General features: G+C 37.4%; 1 protein-coding gene across 4 annotated transcripts in view; it reads right to left on the reverse strand.

Annotated features, from left to right (window-relative positions):
- SPHKAP (SPHK1 interactor, AKAP domain containing) overlaps window positions 1-18,898 on the reverse strand; it is a gene marked incomplete at both ends in the record, with an annotated part of 159,652 nt that overhangs the window by 103,320 nt on the left and 37,434 nt on the right. For 2 of the 4 annotated variants that reach the window (XM_080932940.1, XM_080932938.1), the window contains one exon: window positions 13,504-13,603. In XM_080932940.1, coding sequence (XP_080789066.1) covers window positions 13,504-13,603 — 100 coding nt within the window. The remainder of the gene's footprint in view (window positions 1-13,503; window positions 13,604-18,898) is intronic. The other 2 variants (XM_080932939.1, XM_080932937.1) reach the window with 1 other exon arrangement.

Below are 18,898 nucleotides of genomic sequence, written 5' to 3' on the forward strand. Positions count from 1 at the left end.
GTGGAGACACATCAGTTTGCATGTGATAAAAAATAGACCCAGTCTGAACCATGGACTTTACAACATCCAGGGCTCTGAGTAACATCACTTCTGTGTAGTGTAATAAACAAACAAACAAACAAACAAATAAATAACAGCAATAATAAAAGGCATGTGGCATTTTATTACAGATGCCTGAATCTTCTAGACAGAAATGTTACGTGGTGGGAGAGTCAGGACCTTGTAGAATCCTAACCAGTTATGCTGTAATTGTTTGTCTCCTCCTACCCCCCTTGTCTCTCAATCTTTATAATTTTATCAAAACCAAGATGGTAGAATGTGCTTTGAAGACATACCTACTTCTAGTCCCAAAGTGTGTCCCTATGTTTCAAATGCTGAAATCACATCTATCTACCCTTGAAATTTCAACTTATTTTCACCTCTAGAATTTTTCCTTTTGCAAGATGTCATGTGTATCTCAACGTATAGTATAGTACAGAATAGTATAGTATAGTATAGTATAGTATAGTATAGTATAGTATAGTGTGGAATAGTACCTTATTGACACTTTTCTGTGACAAATTCTTCTGTCTCGACACAATGAATTTAAAGTTCACTGTGCTGCTGGGTGTGCCTAGCAGTTTGTTTTACTGTCCAGTGGAATCTCTTTCTGAGTATATAGAGAGTTGTTTTAAATGTCTAGTTATATTTAAAAAGACACTTGGTTTGTTTACATCTTTGGGTAGGTACAAATAAAGCTGTTGTAAATACTTACACAAGTGTTTGGTTTAACATTTTTGTTAGGGAGGAGGTTCTGGGTGAACACGCAAGAATGAACACTATTAAATATTAGCATACATTTACATGGATGTAATCAGCATTTATATAAGTTCATCAATTTCAATTTTCACTGGCAAAGAAAAGCAAAATACAAATTGCTCCAGGTTTATACTAGCTCTTGGTATTATTTGAATGTATAGTTAGACTTATTTTATTAGTTATAACAGGTGCATAACAGTGTTTCATTATGTGTTATATTTCTCTTAGTTTCAAATGATTTGTTTCCTTATAAAGACTTTTGTGAAACTAACTTAACTTGGGCTCTGTAGCAGCTATGGGTCATGAAGCAGAAATCTCAGTGCCAAGTGTGAGATATTACTTTCTTTAATAAGTTGTTTGTTAGGGATGCTCTAGAGAGCCTCCTAAATGATACAGGCTTCTGACATTCTTCTTGGATGTTGACCAGAACTAGCTGGTAGGACCTTATTGTTAAATCCACCATATCCCTTGACCACATGTTGCAAAGAAGTTAGGGTAGATCTGAACTGGAAATCTTTTCTCTAGCTTTTACAGGGCTAGAAAGCACCATGCAAGCTTCCAGGGGAGAAAAAGCACCAATATGTTTTACTTATCAACAGCTCTGAAACTTACCCAACACAGTACCAACCTGCCGTGTAAGATGGACACGTGTACAATAGTGGTATAACCGTTGAAGGAGTAACCAGCTACTCTATGATTGAACTCAAGACCACATGATGCTATCTACACCTATGATGGTAAACATAGCCAAAGACCTGTGATAGAGGAGATCATACACTCTAGGAGGGAGCCCAGTCTTTCTGAAATAATGTCTAATTATCTTCTAATATTTATTCTTAACATTAATCTATTATACTAAATAATTATTTGTTTGTGCATGTGCCTGCATGTGTGCGCATGTGCACATGTGCATGTGTGTTTGTGAGTGTGTGTATGTGTGTGTGTGCGTGCAAGCGCACGCTATGATTAGAGGACAACTTGATGCAATTAGATTTTTTTCTTCTACCCCAGGGTTCCCGAGATTAGCATAGAAGTAAATGTTTTTACCCATTGAGCCCTCTCACTGGCCTCACTATTTGTGTTTATACCAACAGATAAGTAAGTCCCACTCCCAGCACCAATCAGAATAGATTCTTTCTAGTGCATGGTGATAAATGCAGATACTCAGGATGCTCAAGATGCTGAGAATAAGTGAAGGTTGAATGTTCAGCTCTATACAAGGTAGTTATCCCAGCTACCTCAAGGTTCAGGGAACCATTGAGAAGAGGTGATGAAAGAATGCAGGAGCTACAACATAGGCTTTGGAGTGTTATTTCCATCATGACTGTGAACTCACAGCAGCTGCTGATGCCTGCCCCTGGTCTGCACAAGAATGAGTGTGTTCACGGTAAGGCATGGGTTAGGGAGGGATTTCTGGGGCCCTACCCTTGACAAGGGTGATGATGGTAAAGATGAGATAGGGGTTGCCTTGACTTGTGTACACACGAGTGAAAACACTGGGCTCCTATATAAAGCCCTAGTCCATGGTCACACAAATAGCCTTGTTCAAGTAAGGCAAAACAAAAGGACATGAATTGGCGAAAGGTCTTTTAGGGAGTGGGTGGTTAACAGGAGTGGAGAAGGGCTAATAAAGAGTGGGAGAATGATTCAAAGGTAATATTAACATATATGTGAGAAATTGTGAAATAATGCATATCATTAATCAAAACATTTAAAATAATTTATTGCACTCCATATTTGCTATTAACTTTTGGTGCTATTATAAGAGAAGGGTATGTAATCCATGCTAGATATTTTACAAACATTCACATACCCAGCTGCTTGTTATAACCTTGCTGTTTTCCCACTAGGATTTGTTTATTTAACTGGGGAATCTGTGAGCAAAATAAGAAAAGCATTACATGGAAAGTCTTGTTTCATTCTATTGTGGCAGAATAAAAGGGATAATTGATAAACAGGAATGTCAGATAACAAACACTACAGGAAGGATCTATACCCGATGAAGACTTTAAAGAAATAAGATGCTATTTTGGAAAGCATATCTTGGCAGGCTTCTCTAACGCCGTGCTAAAGGAATTTCGAAGGCTGTAGAGATAACATTGAACAGAGATCTGAATGAAGCGAGGTGTCAGTCACACTCCCAGCCAAGGAAAGAGCAGTGGCCCAGGCAGAGGTCAAGAGCACAAACAGAGGCTCAAAGCAGGAGTGTTTGTTTGAAGGACAGAAAAGAGACCAAAATGACTCAGGAAGAGGCATGATGGAAATAAAATTTCCCAGAAGTAGAAAAAGAACCTTTCATCCTTTGATAAGGAAGCATTTGTAGCTAAGCTATAGCAGAGAATTTTCAATGTCTGGAAACACACTAAGATTACTTTTTCCTTAATTCTTTTTAACTGTAATTTTGGACTGTTTAGTCAATGGATTAACTATTTATTGATTTACATTTGGAATAGCTTAGAAGTCTAGCACACACATATATGTCCACCCAGGTCTAGAATTCAGAGGATTTGTTCAATTTCATACATTTAAGTCTGCGTTGCTTTAATCTATGCCTTTGCTGACTTTTCTTTTGGAGGTTTCTGTTTTCTACTCTTGGGTAAAACACCTATCCATTATTTCAAAGAGAAATTACACAAGGTCTCTTTAAAGCACACCAAACTACTGAGCAGAAACAATGACACAAAATTATTGTGTAGAAGGAAAGGTGGCATTAAAAAAAGCATTTCCCACTTGGTTTAACTAAATGTCAAGGTAGCAGTTTCCTTTTAATGATAATTTAACTGGATGACTGGGTTTTTGGGTGTTAGCCTCCTTTTACAATAGGGAACTGGATTCTTGTGTATGAATAATGATTATTCATGGGATATACTTTTAAATTCTTTTTGGTTGGATTCAAAAAATTCTTGGATTATGCTATGGACATCTGCCAAGACTCAAATATTTTCTAATATTTGATTATTAGAAAAATATGTCAAAGGAATCCTTTTAGTATTTCAAATTAAATAGTTCTTCATCCAGGAGGAAGCAGAGCCTGGAAAACACCAGGTGGGAAGTATCATTGGTGGGGAAGCCAGTGCATTCTGCCTTTTGCTGTAGAGGGGATATGGGAGGAGCTTCAGTAGCTCCAGATAATCATACAGCATGGCTGACTAAAAACTGGCCTCTTTATACTCTTTATAGCAGGAGAATACTTCTTTATGAAATGCTTTTAGTATCAGCACTTGGTCTAGTTAAGCTTGTTGTTAGTGAATAAGTATGGGATATACTGACTTAAAATGTTCCTTTCTGACCAACATCACATAAATGTGCAAGTATCTGAGTATAAAATGGAAATGCTTCATGAGGAGGGGGGTAAAATTAATGACATCATGTGTGTATCTTAACCACTTTGTATGCCACCTAGACCAATATACACCCTCATACAGCAAGCATGGAACAATGTAGTTTCATCATACCCCAGATAGCTTGCTATTGTACCTGTAGTTCTCAGTTATACTCATCTCACTGTAGGTATTAGAACTGGCCGATAGACAAAGGACAGTTTAGAGCTTGGGGAATTCTTGTGACTGGCAGGGAAGTTTCAGGCTGGATTTGTCTACTTCTCTTACATCTCACAGATGTCAGCTTCCCAGAAAAAGACCTTTAAAAATTTGGTCAGAGCTTTTTCCATATGGGTATAACCAGGTTTGGGTTTAGAGTATAAAACAAATATATAACAGATGCAGATATACTCAGGAAATAAAATATGTAGCCTAATGTATAAATCAGTAATGGCTTGAACATAGGTTTATAAAAAGAAGAAAGCTGATTGGTTGCTTTTTGATAGCTGTGTGAAATCAGTGAATCATGATACATTTGTAAGACTGATGAAGGGAAATATTATTTTAATGACAAGCTATGCAAAATATTGAAAAATCAGTTATAAGGAATATATGCATATATACATATTTATATAATACATATACATATATAAAATGCACCAAAGCCTGATATTGATTTTAAATTATTTTTATAGGTATGAAAGATATAGGCAGTAGAAAATTTACCACTAGACAAAAGAACATGTCTTTAATAATGATGTGTCACTTCAATATAAATACATATTTTGGGGGTCCTGACAGCTAAAAGAAAATGGTAATCTTCTTTTCTCAAACACATTTCTTCTCTGGAAGAAGCCATTGGAAACATAAAGCACATTAGCAGCCTCCTAGTAGACAGGTAACTTAAGAGACAAATTTGCTCATAGATGTTCTGGGAGAGCATGAGCCTTGGGGTAGTTCTTCCAGGGTGAGTCACCTTCATGAACAAAAGAAATGAGCTTAGTACAGTGATCCTCAACCTTCCTAATGCCATGTTCCTCTAATACAGTTGTGCTGTATTTTGTGTTGCATGTTGTGGTGACTCCTAAACATAAAATTATTTTCATTGCTACTTCATAACTGTAATTTTACTACTGTTGTGAATTATAATGTAAACATCTGTGCTTTTTAATGGTCTTTGTCAACTTCTGTGAAAAACTCAATTAAAGGGGTTGAGAAACAATAAGCTGGTAACTGTAGGTAAGCAAAAAATTTAGGCTCTCTCAGAAAGATGTCTGAGCCAAAGGTATACTCAAAACAACTGTGTTCTTTTTTCTTCTCTGAAATTGGCTGAATGGAAAACTAGGCATAATAGCAATAGGATGAGCCTGGAGGAAAATGAGAAAATATGTATGCTGCCAGGGTTGACTGGGGAGAGAGGAGAGCACACTGTAGTTTCCTAAAGTGAAGGGGTTTTTAGATGCAGGATTGAGAGAAGAGAAGAGACTCCAATGCTGGTGACAGCGAACAGAGTGGGAAGTCTTTTTCCAAGTACCCAAAGAAGGAGAGAGAAATGCAAATGCCAGATTGTATTTTCAAAACTCAAGACCCCTTCAATTCCAGGATAGAGAGATTTAGGTTCCAGTTTAGAGCAAGTTTGTGGTAACTGCAAGCACTCAGAAGGAAAGAATGCAGTTCCAAAAGTACAGTATCATTCAATTTTCACAAAATATTCTAGGCTATCTTAGATTTTCTGAGTCCTACTTTTTTTGGTTTAAGAGAAAGAAAGAGCTGGGCAAGATCCTTTTGGAGACATCCAAACAGTAGGAAAGACACAAGAATAAGGTGGGCGTATTGACTCTGAGGCATTAGATAGCAAACTTATTGGAGGGAAAGGGGAGGAGGCCATAAAAGTGGTCCTCCACCACACTAACTTTTGGAATAGAGAATATTGGAATATTCATATTGAAAAGTAATGTGTAATTGGTAGTGTTAGATAGATCATCCCACAAATAGTCACAGTGTGAAGTTTTCCCAAGAATAAACTGAGGGCAGCCTCTCCTCTTGGGTTCAGGGTGAACTCAACTGCTCCAATGACAAGAGAAGACATTTAGCATCCTGACCTGCTTTTACTGACAGCAGAGGAAATGAATCCCTGCTGGAAGCCTTCACTATTTGCATTTTGTCCTCAGTGCGACCCTGAAGCCTCCTATATGTGAAGTGGATCTAGACGCGCTCAAGTTTCTTTAGGAGTTAGTGAAAATGCTCTTGGAGAAAATCTTGGTGTGTGTTCATCATGTACAATGGGGCAGATTCTGGACACACAGTTATCTTTTCTGTTCCCTCACTGGCCTTCACGCCCCTCTGAAGGGTCTCAGCAGTATCACTACTCCAGATGCTTTGGCATAAATACTCAATGTTTGTCTTCTGTGTAACCTTCCCTGCCATGCAGATTTGCTAACCTTGACTTCAACACATGTCTCGTCATGCTCTCCTCCCTCCCTCCCCACTGCTTCCACACAAGTTCTGTCTTTACACATCCCCCTTACTTCATCCCATGGATTGTTTCTTGTCAGCATCCCAGAGTCTAGTAATCCTTATCTCCAAAAATATCCCTTTAAACTTTCTAACTTAGCCATTTTAAAATATGATTTACATGATAACTTCTTGTCTTTTCTTTATAAAAGTTTCCACTTATTATTTATTGTTTTTATGTAAGTGGATTTTATTTTTGCCTGTGCATGTCTGTACACCATGTGCTTTCAATGCCAGAGTGTCTAAAAGTGGGTACCAACTCCCCTAGAACTGATGTCATGAGCTGCCATATAGAAGTTGGGAGTTGAACTCAGGTTCTCTGGAAAAGCAGACAGTGCTTTTAGCTGATGAGCTGTACCTCCATCACAGGGCCCCTTACCAAGTTTCCATTTTTTACTGCTGCAGAATGGATATAAAATAGAGCATCTATCCAGAAATTTTAGCAAAAAGTGATGAGGCCATTCTGGATCATATGCTAGACATGAAGGCCACTAGGTGTTACCGAGTCACAGAGACGATGCAGGGACTTCCATGACCTTTATAGGACACAGAGGAATAGCCCCTCCTTTAGACTGCAGTGTATTTTTTTCTTCATTATCCCATTATCTAAGTAGTTCCAATCTGAATGGGAAAAGCTATTACTAACACAGAACACCATACCCATTCTCCACCATGTGACTATGCAACTCTCTGGCTTGGTAAAAACCATTAGCTTCTTGGAAGCAATGCTGGGTTTTTGCTCCAAACAGTTCTTTTCTTAGAGATATTAGTTGGATCATTTGAATTTATGTTCCTCCATATATTTGCTGAATTGCTGTTGCTAATTGCATGTCTTCAAAAAGATTTGAATTTAGATGTAAGGGCGTTTTACAGAATGAAAGAAAGCATCAAGAAGACCTGGTTGGTCCCTCTGCAGATATACATGAAGCACATTTAAGCCACTTTAAGGGTCAAACACAGGAAAGAATCCTTGAAACTTCAAAGAGAACAACCAGATGCCATCGGAAGATAGCACTCTGTCTCTAGGCACCTGATAGGCTCTCTGTCAACTGCCTTAGATAAATCCAAATTTAAGAGGCATTAATCAACATGAGATGGAAAGGGAAAGATATTTCAGAGTGTCAATTTTTCTCTCAAAAGCCATTCTTCATATCAATTCTATTTAGAAACTTTATTATTTCACATGTAAGAAATCAAATGGAACGTCTCCTTCCGACTCACATCACACCCATAGATCCCAAACCTGGGATCGAGTTCAAGTGCTTGGATGGGTTCTACATTCAGATAGTTTTCTGATTCCACTGCTTTGCAATAATAAACTTTTGATTTTATACAAATACAATAAAGACTCCACTTAAAGTTCAATAAATATAAAAATTATAATAACTTATATAGTAGAAAATTCTTGCAAATCATCTTGGCTAGTTCAATTTATTATATAAGGAGTTGTGATAAGAGGAACATTAGAAATGCTTTGAGAGAAGCTGGTCCAGGGTCACTGGGAGAGAATAATAATTCTTTTTCCCCACCCTGACTTTTCTCAGTTTTCTGCAGTGTGTGTCCAACATTTCACCTTCACAGTTTTGAGAATCAGGTTTTGAACATTAAAACATATCCAAGACTTGCATGCTCACTAAATCAGAGTGGCAGGCAAATGACTAAGACACCTTTCTACTTTGATGGACCAATAGATTTGCTCAGTAAGTGTCTAAGGCCATGTTCAAGCACCACAAGTTTTATTATCAATGTCAGTTAAGAGAAAGGGAACTTGTAGCAGCTGGAGCAGCAGCAGGATTTTTGTCTCTGCTATATTAGGATCTGAAATAGCAAGCATCTTAGTATAAATTTATCTGATAATCCTAGCTCTTAAAAGCAGAGGTGAGGAGCTAGGTGATAGCTGAGTAATTTAAAGTCCTTCTCCATAAGCATGGAGGTATGAGCTCATTGCCCAGAATTTATATTTGAAAGTAAAATATGAGCGGACTTAGAAGATTATAATCAAAACATATTCTATTTCCTAAACATGTTATTAAATTAAAGACCAAATGAATCAGAAATCCAATATTTTTTGGTAATCCCAGGGCTGGGAAGAGGAAGACAAGCCACTAGATCTTGAAGCTTACTGACTGGCCAGCCTAGCTTTTTTGGTGAATTCCAAGCTAGAAAGAGAGATGGATGGAGTCTAGGGTTTAGTCTAGACAACTAAAACTTTCTACTCACACATCTCACACGTGTACACAAACACACACAGGCACAGCCCCGCAACAAGACACACTCACACATGCACCCTCACACATTCTCCTGCACCACATAAATGCATCTGCACACACAAACAGACCTGAATACTCAGTGATAATGAAACACACCTGCAGTATTAAAACGCAGGATGGAACATTTCTGCTGCTAGAGTTAGCATGATCATGGAGCTTATTTTGTGCACCAGAGCACTTTCGAGACTAGAGAAATTCTATCACCAACATTCTAGACAGTGTCTGAATCCACTACTATGTGGTCATCTTAAATCTGTGGAAAAGCATCCTCTGAGTGTCAAAAGTATAAATGGAAGAATTCTTCATTTGAATAGTTTTATCCAAGTGTATTTTCTGACATATTGGTGTTTTTGCAGCCATGACTTCCAGTGTCCAGCAGAGCTGGGTGAGATTCTGAAGCCCTGAGAGATTCCTTGTGAAACGTATAAAAGAAATCACCTTGGTGCTTTTCAGTGAGTGGTTATGTGTCAACTACATTATCCTCTGATTCTTTCCTTATTTCTTCTACAACCTTCTTTAGAAATATATCAGTTCTGATGAGAAGGCTTAAAGACTAGTAAGGTTGAGGCTATTACATTCAGGGTTTAAAAAGTCACGAAAGTTCCAATTGCCCTTGTGACTTTTATTACACTCTGACTAGTGTGAAGGTTGGTCCAGCTGGATGGTAAACTTTGCATCCTTTACCATGCAATCAACCTGATCTTTTGATCTGCTTTGGGATGATTCTCTCTCTGTCTGTCTCTCTGTCTCTCTGTCTCTGTCTCTGTCTCTCTCTCTCTCCCTCTCTCTGCCCTTCCCCCTTTTCCTCTTTCTCTCCTTCTCCCTCTCCCTCCCCCTACCCCCTGTCTTATGTGTGTATTTTTGACACAATGTCTCATCATGTGTCCCAGGAGGATCAGGTAATAATCAAGGTTGACCTTGAATACTTCCTTCAGTCCCCCATGTGCCAAAGCTACATTTGTTTCCAACTGCCCAAGGCATGAGTCCCAGTTGTCTGTACGTCTGTATATGTACAATTATGAGCGTGAGATGCTCACTTCCACAGTCCTTTATCTGTGATTAATAAGTTTGAAAAATGATCAGTGATCATTGAGATTAACTGGTAGTAAAGATATCAAAGCTATGGAATTATTTACTGTCTTATTGCTAAGCATCTAAGATGTGAGGACATAGAAGGGCTAAACATTGTGGGTTACTTTGGAATGCGTGTGTGTTCATAGGTGTGGGTGAAGGTGTGCCAGAGCACAGTGCAAATGTGGGTACCTTAGGTGTTAGTCCTCGCCTTCTGTCTTGTTTGCAACAGGTTCTCTCTGGTTGTTTACTACTGTATATGATGCATGACAACTTCTGGCATCTGGAACTTCTGTTGACTCTCCTGTTTCTGCCTTCCATCTGGAGGGGGCAGGTGACAAGTGCATTTGCTGCTGTATTTTGAGTTTTTTATGGGTTCTGGGGATTCAAACTCAGGTCCTCATGAGTTCACAGCAAGCTGTCTACCCAGTGAGCTGTCTCCCCAGCCTTAAGAGTTCCGCCCCAAATGGTGTTCGACTGTGACTAACCAATTACTACCAAGCAATCATTTAAGTATACATATAGGGCATATTTGAAATAAACAAGATACATTATGAAGATTCTTAAACGTAGAAGTACACAAAGGTCTTAGCTAATTAGCTGCAGACCATTGGATGGATATTTTGTGCACCCATACTGATCATTGCCAAGCACTGGCCCTAAGTCAAATGCACTTCCCCATAGCAACTGTTGCCCCCCTGGGTTCTCTCTTGCATCTTGCTTCTTCATTTTATTTTATTGAAAGTAGAGTTCCTGTCATATGATTTATCCTGATTATGGATTCCCACTGCCTCCACTTCTTTCAGTTTCTCTACATCTTGCTTCCCATCTGGACTCACTGTCTTCATGTCTCTCATTAGAAAACAAGCAGTCTTTCAGAGAAGACTTCTTTCTCACCTATGCTAGACTGTCTTGAGATAAGACTATAATTAATTTGTGAATTCCTGCTTTACTTTCCACATGAGAAAACAGAATTATCTGTTAAACTAGATTACACATTTTCCTGTTAAGGGTGGTTTGTAATCCATCTTTGTATCTACTGTCATGATGTAAGCAGCTTTAGAACATATTTAAGTTGAACCTTGTGAACTTGCCTACGTTTGATCATTTTGGGATTATACTGAAAGGAAATTTTATATGAGTAAACCTACTATAAATTGTTTAGAAACAATTGTAGAATGAATGAGGCTATTTCGGAAAACTTTTATATCTTATCTATATGTGTGTAAATGTCTTTATGCACAGATTCATATGGGTATACAGAAATATCACATGTATAATCATAAAATCTATTAGAGTGGAGTTTAATTTGTTTTCACTGAAGCATTATTGTGCTATATAGCCAACTGGCCTAGCATTGTTATATGACTCAAGCTCTCTGCATCACACACAAATGGTTTTAATTATTTTGAGTAAACTTCCAGCTTCTATAAGATGTCAGTCCACTAGTGTCCTAACATGAATTTTTAAAACAGAAAGAAATATGGCCACCTTCCTGCCCCCCGATAGAAATGATTACAACCAAGCTGAAATCATAAATTACTCTTTAACTATTAATTTATTTATCCGAGACTGTGCACTCTCTGATAAAATTATCCTGTCTAATAATATTAGTAGGAGGTAATTTTTGTCTTTGGTTGTTTACAATATGCTAGCCATTGTCCTTAGCACTTGATATCTGTTGCCTCTTTCTGGTCATATCTCAATTCTTTGAGGTGGGTAATATCGTTATCTTCATTTTTCAGATGGGGAAATTGAGACATCCAGAGCTAATCATTTGCTGCAAATCACACAGTTCACAATGAATGAGGAGCTGGCAGTCAGATCCAAGCATTGTGGCTTCAGTCCTTTCAAATACCACACAGACTCCCACCAAGAGGAATGTATGTGCCTTAGAAATTAGAATGCATTGAAAAAAATCCACTGGCTCTATAAAAAAATAGTATCTGTTAAGTACTTATGATTTAAAGTTACAGCCCTGGAAATGTACCTAATGTTTGAAGGTTGCAGCTTACATCTTTAAAAAAAAAAAGCTAAAAATTATTTTGAGTGGTAGGACATCATCACAGCATCCTACATTAATAATTGGGACTTAAAGCATCAATTCTGCTACAGCCTATACGTAATAAATATCAGGAAAAATCATAATACATCCTATTAAAAGGTTTTACTTAGATTTATTTGCTAATTGGGTTTGAGTGAATAGTTGAGTTTGATTTCATCTTAAATCACTCATAAAGGCTGTGTTTGGACACTTGATCCAAAGATTGTCGTACCATTGAGAGGATGCAGAACATTTTGGTAGTGTGGAGGAAAGTTTGATCTTTAGAGGCATGTCCCCGATGGGGATACAGGACATTTCACTGTCATGCATGTCTACACCATCATTTAACTCATCACAAACACAGAAACAACAGGGTCAAAATACCACAGACCTGAACCTTTGAAACTATGACCTGAAGTACATTTTTCCTATGTAAACTGATTTATCTTGGTTGTTCTGTCTTAGGTAAGGAAATCTGGTACACATAACATAAAAATACATTGAGAAAATTGTGTTTACTGTTTTCTTTCTATATTAATTCCATTTTCTAAGGTATATGCTTGTTGTTTTATACTTTAAAACTATCATTTTTTCTAAAAAATTGCCTAGATAAAACAATAAATAAGCTGATTAAGTGGGTACAGTACTCAACAACTTGGTATATATATATATATATATATATATATATATATATATATATATATATATTCAAGATATACACAAATATATAAATACTTAATATATATTACATATAAGTAGTACACATGTATGTATATATTTAGTAAAATAATTTGTGGCATACTTTGAGTGAGAAGCAGCTCACTGTCCTCTATAAATCAGCATTAAATAATGACAGAATATCAACTGGGGAATCAGGATCTTAGACACTTTGCCTTAAGTTTGGGGCCTTATTTGGATTGACAGAATAAAAAATAGGGTTTTTTTAAATTAGGTTATTTTATGTTTCACAAACAACTATTTTCTGCAGGTATCGTGAAGGAAGATTGTAGTTGTTCAGCCATGATTTTAGAAAATACAATTCTGCTTTTAAGGTAAGCTAAGTACACCTCACTCAATGGGAAGCCATACTCTATCTACCCTTTGGGGGTCAAAAGGTTTTCTTAAATATGATACAGCTCAAAAACAGTAGGTCAAGCCATTGAAAACCTGAAAAGATTGTCCATATGCAAGTGGTTATTCTCTATAGATACAGCTGAGCTCAGGCCCTGAAGAACAGGTGGGGTTGGGGTGGGTAAGCAACAAGGCTTATAATTTTCAAGCTAGGACTTTAGGCATTGTTAAGTTATATCAATTCTATGAATTGCATTTTCAAAAGTATCATCAAGTCACACTTGGTAAATCTAAATGTGTGTCATTTGGTTGTTCTTGGGTCTCTACATAAGGAAACATGCTCAAAAGGCTAAGCTTAGGTTCTGTTTCACTGGGGGGGGGGGGGGGGGAAGAATGTGTCAAGAGGAAGGGTTACCTTTTTACAGGCCGTGATGGAGCCAGCCAGGTTGCCTGCTGCACTGCTGGTGATCTGCTGTGTCTCTGAAACTTCATGCATCAGTGGTGACTCCTCCTTGCTGTGTGCCCCAAACACAAAAGGAAGAGAATACAGTCAGTCCAGTGACTCATCTATCTCCTTAGAAATGCAGAGTGAATGAAAGATTGCATGGCATCAAAACCATTTTTTTTTTCCTGATTGTATTCAACACAACCAGTCCCATTCGAACTGGCATTTTCTCATTGGGATTGCTTTGGGAATTGGAAACAGTATGGACAGTTATACTATGAACAGAAAACTGTAAGCCATTGCTTCCCAGAGTACTTAAATGGATACAGTCCCATCTGCCTGACTTCTGACAATGCTAGCCACTTTTCTTAGGCAGCTTTTAAAACCAAATAAAGCTTTCTCACTTGTCACATTAACTCAGCTCTGCCAAGCCAATGCATCATAAAATACTCATCTCATTTTTTAAAAAATGAAGGTAAAAATAATTTTATCCATAAATGTAGTATGATATGACACCAGAAAGAATAGAGCAGAGCAAGAGCCAGTTACACCCGTAGCATCTCTCTGGTGGCAGAATTTTCTCCAACTTGTCTGTGTCTAAGTTTTGAAATGCTTCCCTATACCTGGATCAGACCTTGCTGGGTTTGTCTATGAACAGCAAAGCACACATATTTTTAAATGTTTACAATTATTGCTATATTTTTAAGAGATGACAAAAACTGAAGGTTGAGATGTTTTCTCATCACAAGATTGGCAGTAGAAAATTAACACCCCCACTTTTAATGCTAAAAATCTGATAAAATTTTATAAGCACTTAAATATTATTTTTCTTCTGAAAAATATGACAATTTAAAATTCGAAGAGATCCTCATGTCTTAAATCGAGTGCTTAAGCCTGAATGTTGTTCATTATATAGAGTATGCACAATTAATTTTTTTTGAAATATACCTAATGACTTCACATGAAAATTTCTGAGATATAGATATCTTTTCTTAAAAATCAGTGTTTTAAAAAGTAAATCAATTCAACAAAAAGCATGTTCTTAATAGTACCCTACTCCTAAGTGTGAGGTTGTGAATTAGTTTTATAAGTTCAGGGCATGAGTACAGTTTGCTAACATTTTTCTTTTATTGCAGTAAATGATTGTATTTCATGACAAATCATTGGATCTAACAAAGTGTCTAAAGGATTGAAATTTGGAGGCTACTTGCTGACTACTTGAATACTCTGAGGACTACAGCACATTCAAGAAAAAGGAAAGAGCAGGGGGAAAGGGGATAGCATTTGAAAAGTAAATACAGGGAATATACAATAATAATAATAATAATAATAATAATAATAATAATAATAATAATAATAATGACCAAACACTCAGGCCATCTGCCACCAGGAACAGCAGAGATCCAGGGATGCAGGTCTGGTGAGACTGCGCTGCTAGTAGCCAGGGTGCTGAGAGGTCTGGGCCAAGTGCACGGAAGCCCCCCCCCATTGGTTCAAAGGAGCAGGAACTCTGCCATAGGAACTCAGTTTCCAACCAGATGGCCCGTGCACGCGAACCAAACACTCAGACCATTTGCCACCTGGAACAGTGGAGATGCAGGGACACAGGCCAAGTACAAGAGAGAGACAGGAACCAATCACTGACAACAAAACCATGTAAAATCGCAGATAACAAGATGGCAAGAGGAAACTAAAAGAACTTTCCCAATGGAATCCAAGACAACCTGGCAACACCAGAACCCAGCTCTCCCATCACAGCAAACAGCAGAATGCCAAACACTCCAGAAAAAGAAAACTCAGACCCGAAATCATACCTCAAGATGATGATAGAGACAGTTAAACAAGAATGGGAGGAAAAGCATAAAGAAATAGAAGCTTTTAAAGAGGAAATAAGAACAACACTCAAAGAAATCAAAGAACTAGAGGAAAAGAGAACCAAAGAAATGAAGGAACTGAATAGGAATTTAAAATGGAAATGGAAACAATAATAAGACAACCCTGGAGGTAGAAAACCTAAAAAAGAAATCAGTAGTCACAGATGTAAGCATCTCCAACAGATTACAAGAGATGGAAGAGAGAATTTCAGGGGCTGAAGACAACATGGAAAACCTAGACAAAACAGTCAGAGAAGATAAAAAACCCAAAAAGCTCCTAACGCAAAATATCCAAGAGATCCAGGACACAATGAGAAGACCAAACTTATGGACAACAGTAATAGAAGAGGGTAAATAATATCTTCAACAAAATTGTAGAAGAAAACTTTCCTACCCTTAAGAATAAGATGACTCTGAGCATAAAAGAAGCCTACAGAACTCCAAATAGAGTGGAACAGAAAAGAAATTCCTCCTGACACATAATAGTCAAAACGCCAAGTGCCCAAAGCAAAGAAAGAATACTCAAAGCAGTAAGGGGAAAAGGTCATGTAACATATAAAGGCAGACCAATCAGAATCACACCCGAATTCTCAACAGAAATTATGAAAGCTAGAAGATCCTGGAAAGGCATCATGCAGACCCTAAGAGAACACAAGTGCCAGCCCAAGCTGCTATACCCAGCAAAACTCTCAATCACCATAGATGGAGAGACCAAGATATTCCAGGACAAAACTCAATTAACACAATATCTGACAACAAACCCAGCACTACAACGAATTATAGGTGGAAAACGCAATAAAAGGAGGGAAACTACATCCTAGTAAAAACAAGAAAATACCTAAGCAAGAAAACCAAAAGAATAAAGAAACATAGGCACAATTCTATGTCTAAAAGCAAAAATAGCAGGAAACAGCAACCACTATTCCTTAATATCTGTTAACATAAATGGACTCAATTCCCCAATAAAAAGACATAGGCTATCAGACTGGATACATAAACAGAATCCAGCATTTTACTGCATAGAGGAAACTCATCTCAGAGACAAAAACAGACACAATCTCAGTGTAAAAGTTTGGGAAAAAACCTTCCAAGCAAATGGCCCCAAGAAGCAAGCTGGAGTGACAATTCTAATATCAAATAAAGTAGGTTTTCAACTAAAAGTTATCAAAAAAGATAAGGAAGGACTCTTTTTACTCATTACAGGGATAATTTGTCAGGAGGAACTCTCAATCCTTGATATATATTCTCCAAATAAAAGAGCACCCATATTAATAAAAGAAACTGCACTAAAGTTGAAAAAATACATTGCACCCCACACAATAATAGTGGGAGACCTCAACACCGCACTCCCATCAATGGACACATCATGGAAACAGAAACTGAACAAAGTCACCGTGAAACTAGCAGAGGTTATGAACTAATTGGAATTAATAGACATCCACAGAGCATTTCATTTTAAAACAAAAGAATATAACTTCTCAGCACCTCACTGCACCTTCTTGAAAACTGATGACATAATTGGTCACAGAATGAACCTCAATAGATAAAAGAAGATTGAAATACTCCCATGCATCCTGTTAGATCACTGTGGTCTAAGGCTTGTCTTTAATAACAACAAAGACAACAAAAAGCCCATATACACATGGAAATTAAACAATGCTCTATTAAACAATAGCATGGTCAAAAAAGAAATAAAGAAAGAAATTAAGGATTTTCTATAATTTAACAAAAATAAAAACACAGCATACCCAAACCTATGGAATGCAATGAAAGCATCACTGAAAGGAAAATTTATAGCTCTGAGTGCTTCCAAAAAGAAGCTGGAGAGAGCATACTCTAGCAACTTGACAGCACAGTTGAAATCTCTAGAACAAAAAGATGCAGATACACTGAACAGGAGTCAACATCAAGAAATAATCACATTCAGAGAAAAAATTGACCGCATAGAAAAAAAAAAGAACCATTCAAAGAATCAACAAAACCAAGAGCTGGTCCTTTGAGAAAATCAACAAGATTGATAAACCCTTAGCCAGACTAACTAGAGGGAAAAGAGAGAGTATCCAAATTAACAAAATCAGAAAGGAAAGTGGAGAAAAAGCAACTGAAACTGAGGAATTTCAAAAAATCATCAGATTCTACTACAAAAGCCTATACTCAACAAAGCTGGAAAATCTGGAGGAAATGCATGAATTCCTAGACAGATACCAGATACTAAAGTTAAACCAGGACCAGGTAAACCATTTAAATAATCCCATAACCCCTAAATAAATAGATGCAGTCATCAAAAGTGTCCCAACCACAAAAAGCCCAGGTCCAGATGGGTTCAGTGAAGAATTCTGTCAGACATTTATTGCCAACCTAATATCAAAACTCTCCAAACTATTCCACAAAATAGAATCAGATGAAACAGTGCCTAACTCAATTTTCCAGGCCACAATAACCGTCGTTCCTAAACCACACTAAAAGCCTACAAGGAAAGTGAACTTCAGAGCAATCTCATTTATGAACATTGAGGCAAAAGTACTCAACAAAATTCCTGAATACTGAATCCAAGAAAACATCAAAACCATCATTTACCATGATCAAGAAGGCTTCATCCCTGGGATGCATCAATGTAATCCACCATATGAAGAAACACAATGAAAAAAAACCACATGGTCATCTCACTAGATGCTAAGAAAGCATTTGACAAAATTCAACACCCCTTCATGTTAAAAGTCTTGGAAAGAACAGGAATCCAAGGCCCGTACCTAAGCATAATAAAAGCAATATACAGCAAACCAATAGCAACATCAAACTTCACAATGAGAAACTTGAAGTGGTCCCACTAAAATCAGGGACTAGACAAGGCTGCCCACTCTTTCCCTACCTATTCCACATAGTACTGAAAGTCCTGGCCGGACCAATTTCGACAGCAAAAGGAAATCAAAGGGATACAAATTAGAAAGGAAGAAGTAAACATATCACTGTTTGCAGATGACATGCTAGTGTAAATAAGTGACCCCAAAAATTCCACCAGAGAACTTCTAAAGCTGATAAAAAAGTTTAACAAAGTGGCTGGATATAAAATTAACAAAAATAAATCAGTAGCCTTCCTCTACTCACAGGACAGACACGTGGAGAAAGAAATTAGGGAAAAGATACCCTTCACAATAGTCACAAACCATATGAAATACTTTGGCATGACTCTAAGTAAGTAAGTGAAGGACCTGTATGACAGGAACTTCAAATCTCTAAAGAAGGAAATCAAGGAAGAACTCAGAAAATGAAAAGATCTCCATGCTCATGGATTGGAAGGATCAACCTTGTAAAAATGGCCATTTTACCAAAAGCAATCTGTAAGTTCAATGCAATTCCCATCAAAATTCCAACCAAATCTTTCATAGAGTTGGAAAGATCAATGTGCAATTTTATCTGGAATAATAAATGGCCTAGAATAGTGAAATCCATCCTCAACAACAAGAAAACATCTACAGGTATCACTATCCCTG

The sequence above is a fragment of the Micromys minutus genome (assembly GCF_963924665.1).
Source record: "Micromys minutus genome assembly, chromosome: 19".
Lineage (NCBI taxonomy): Eukaryota > Metazoa > Chordata > Mammalia > Rodentia > Muridae > Micromys > Micromys minutus.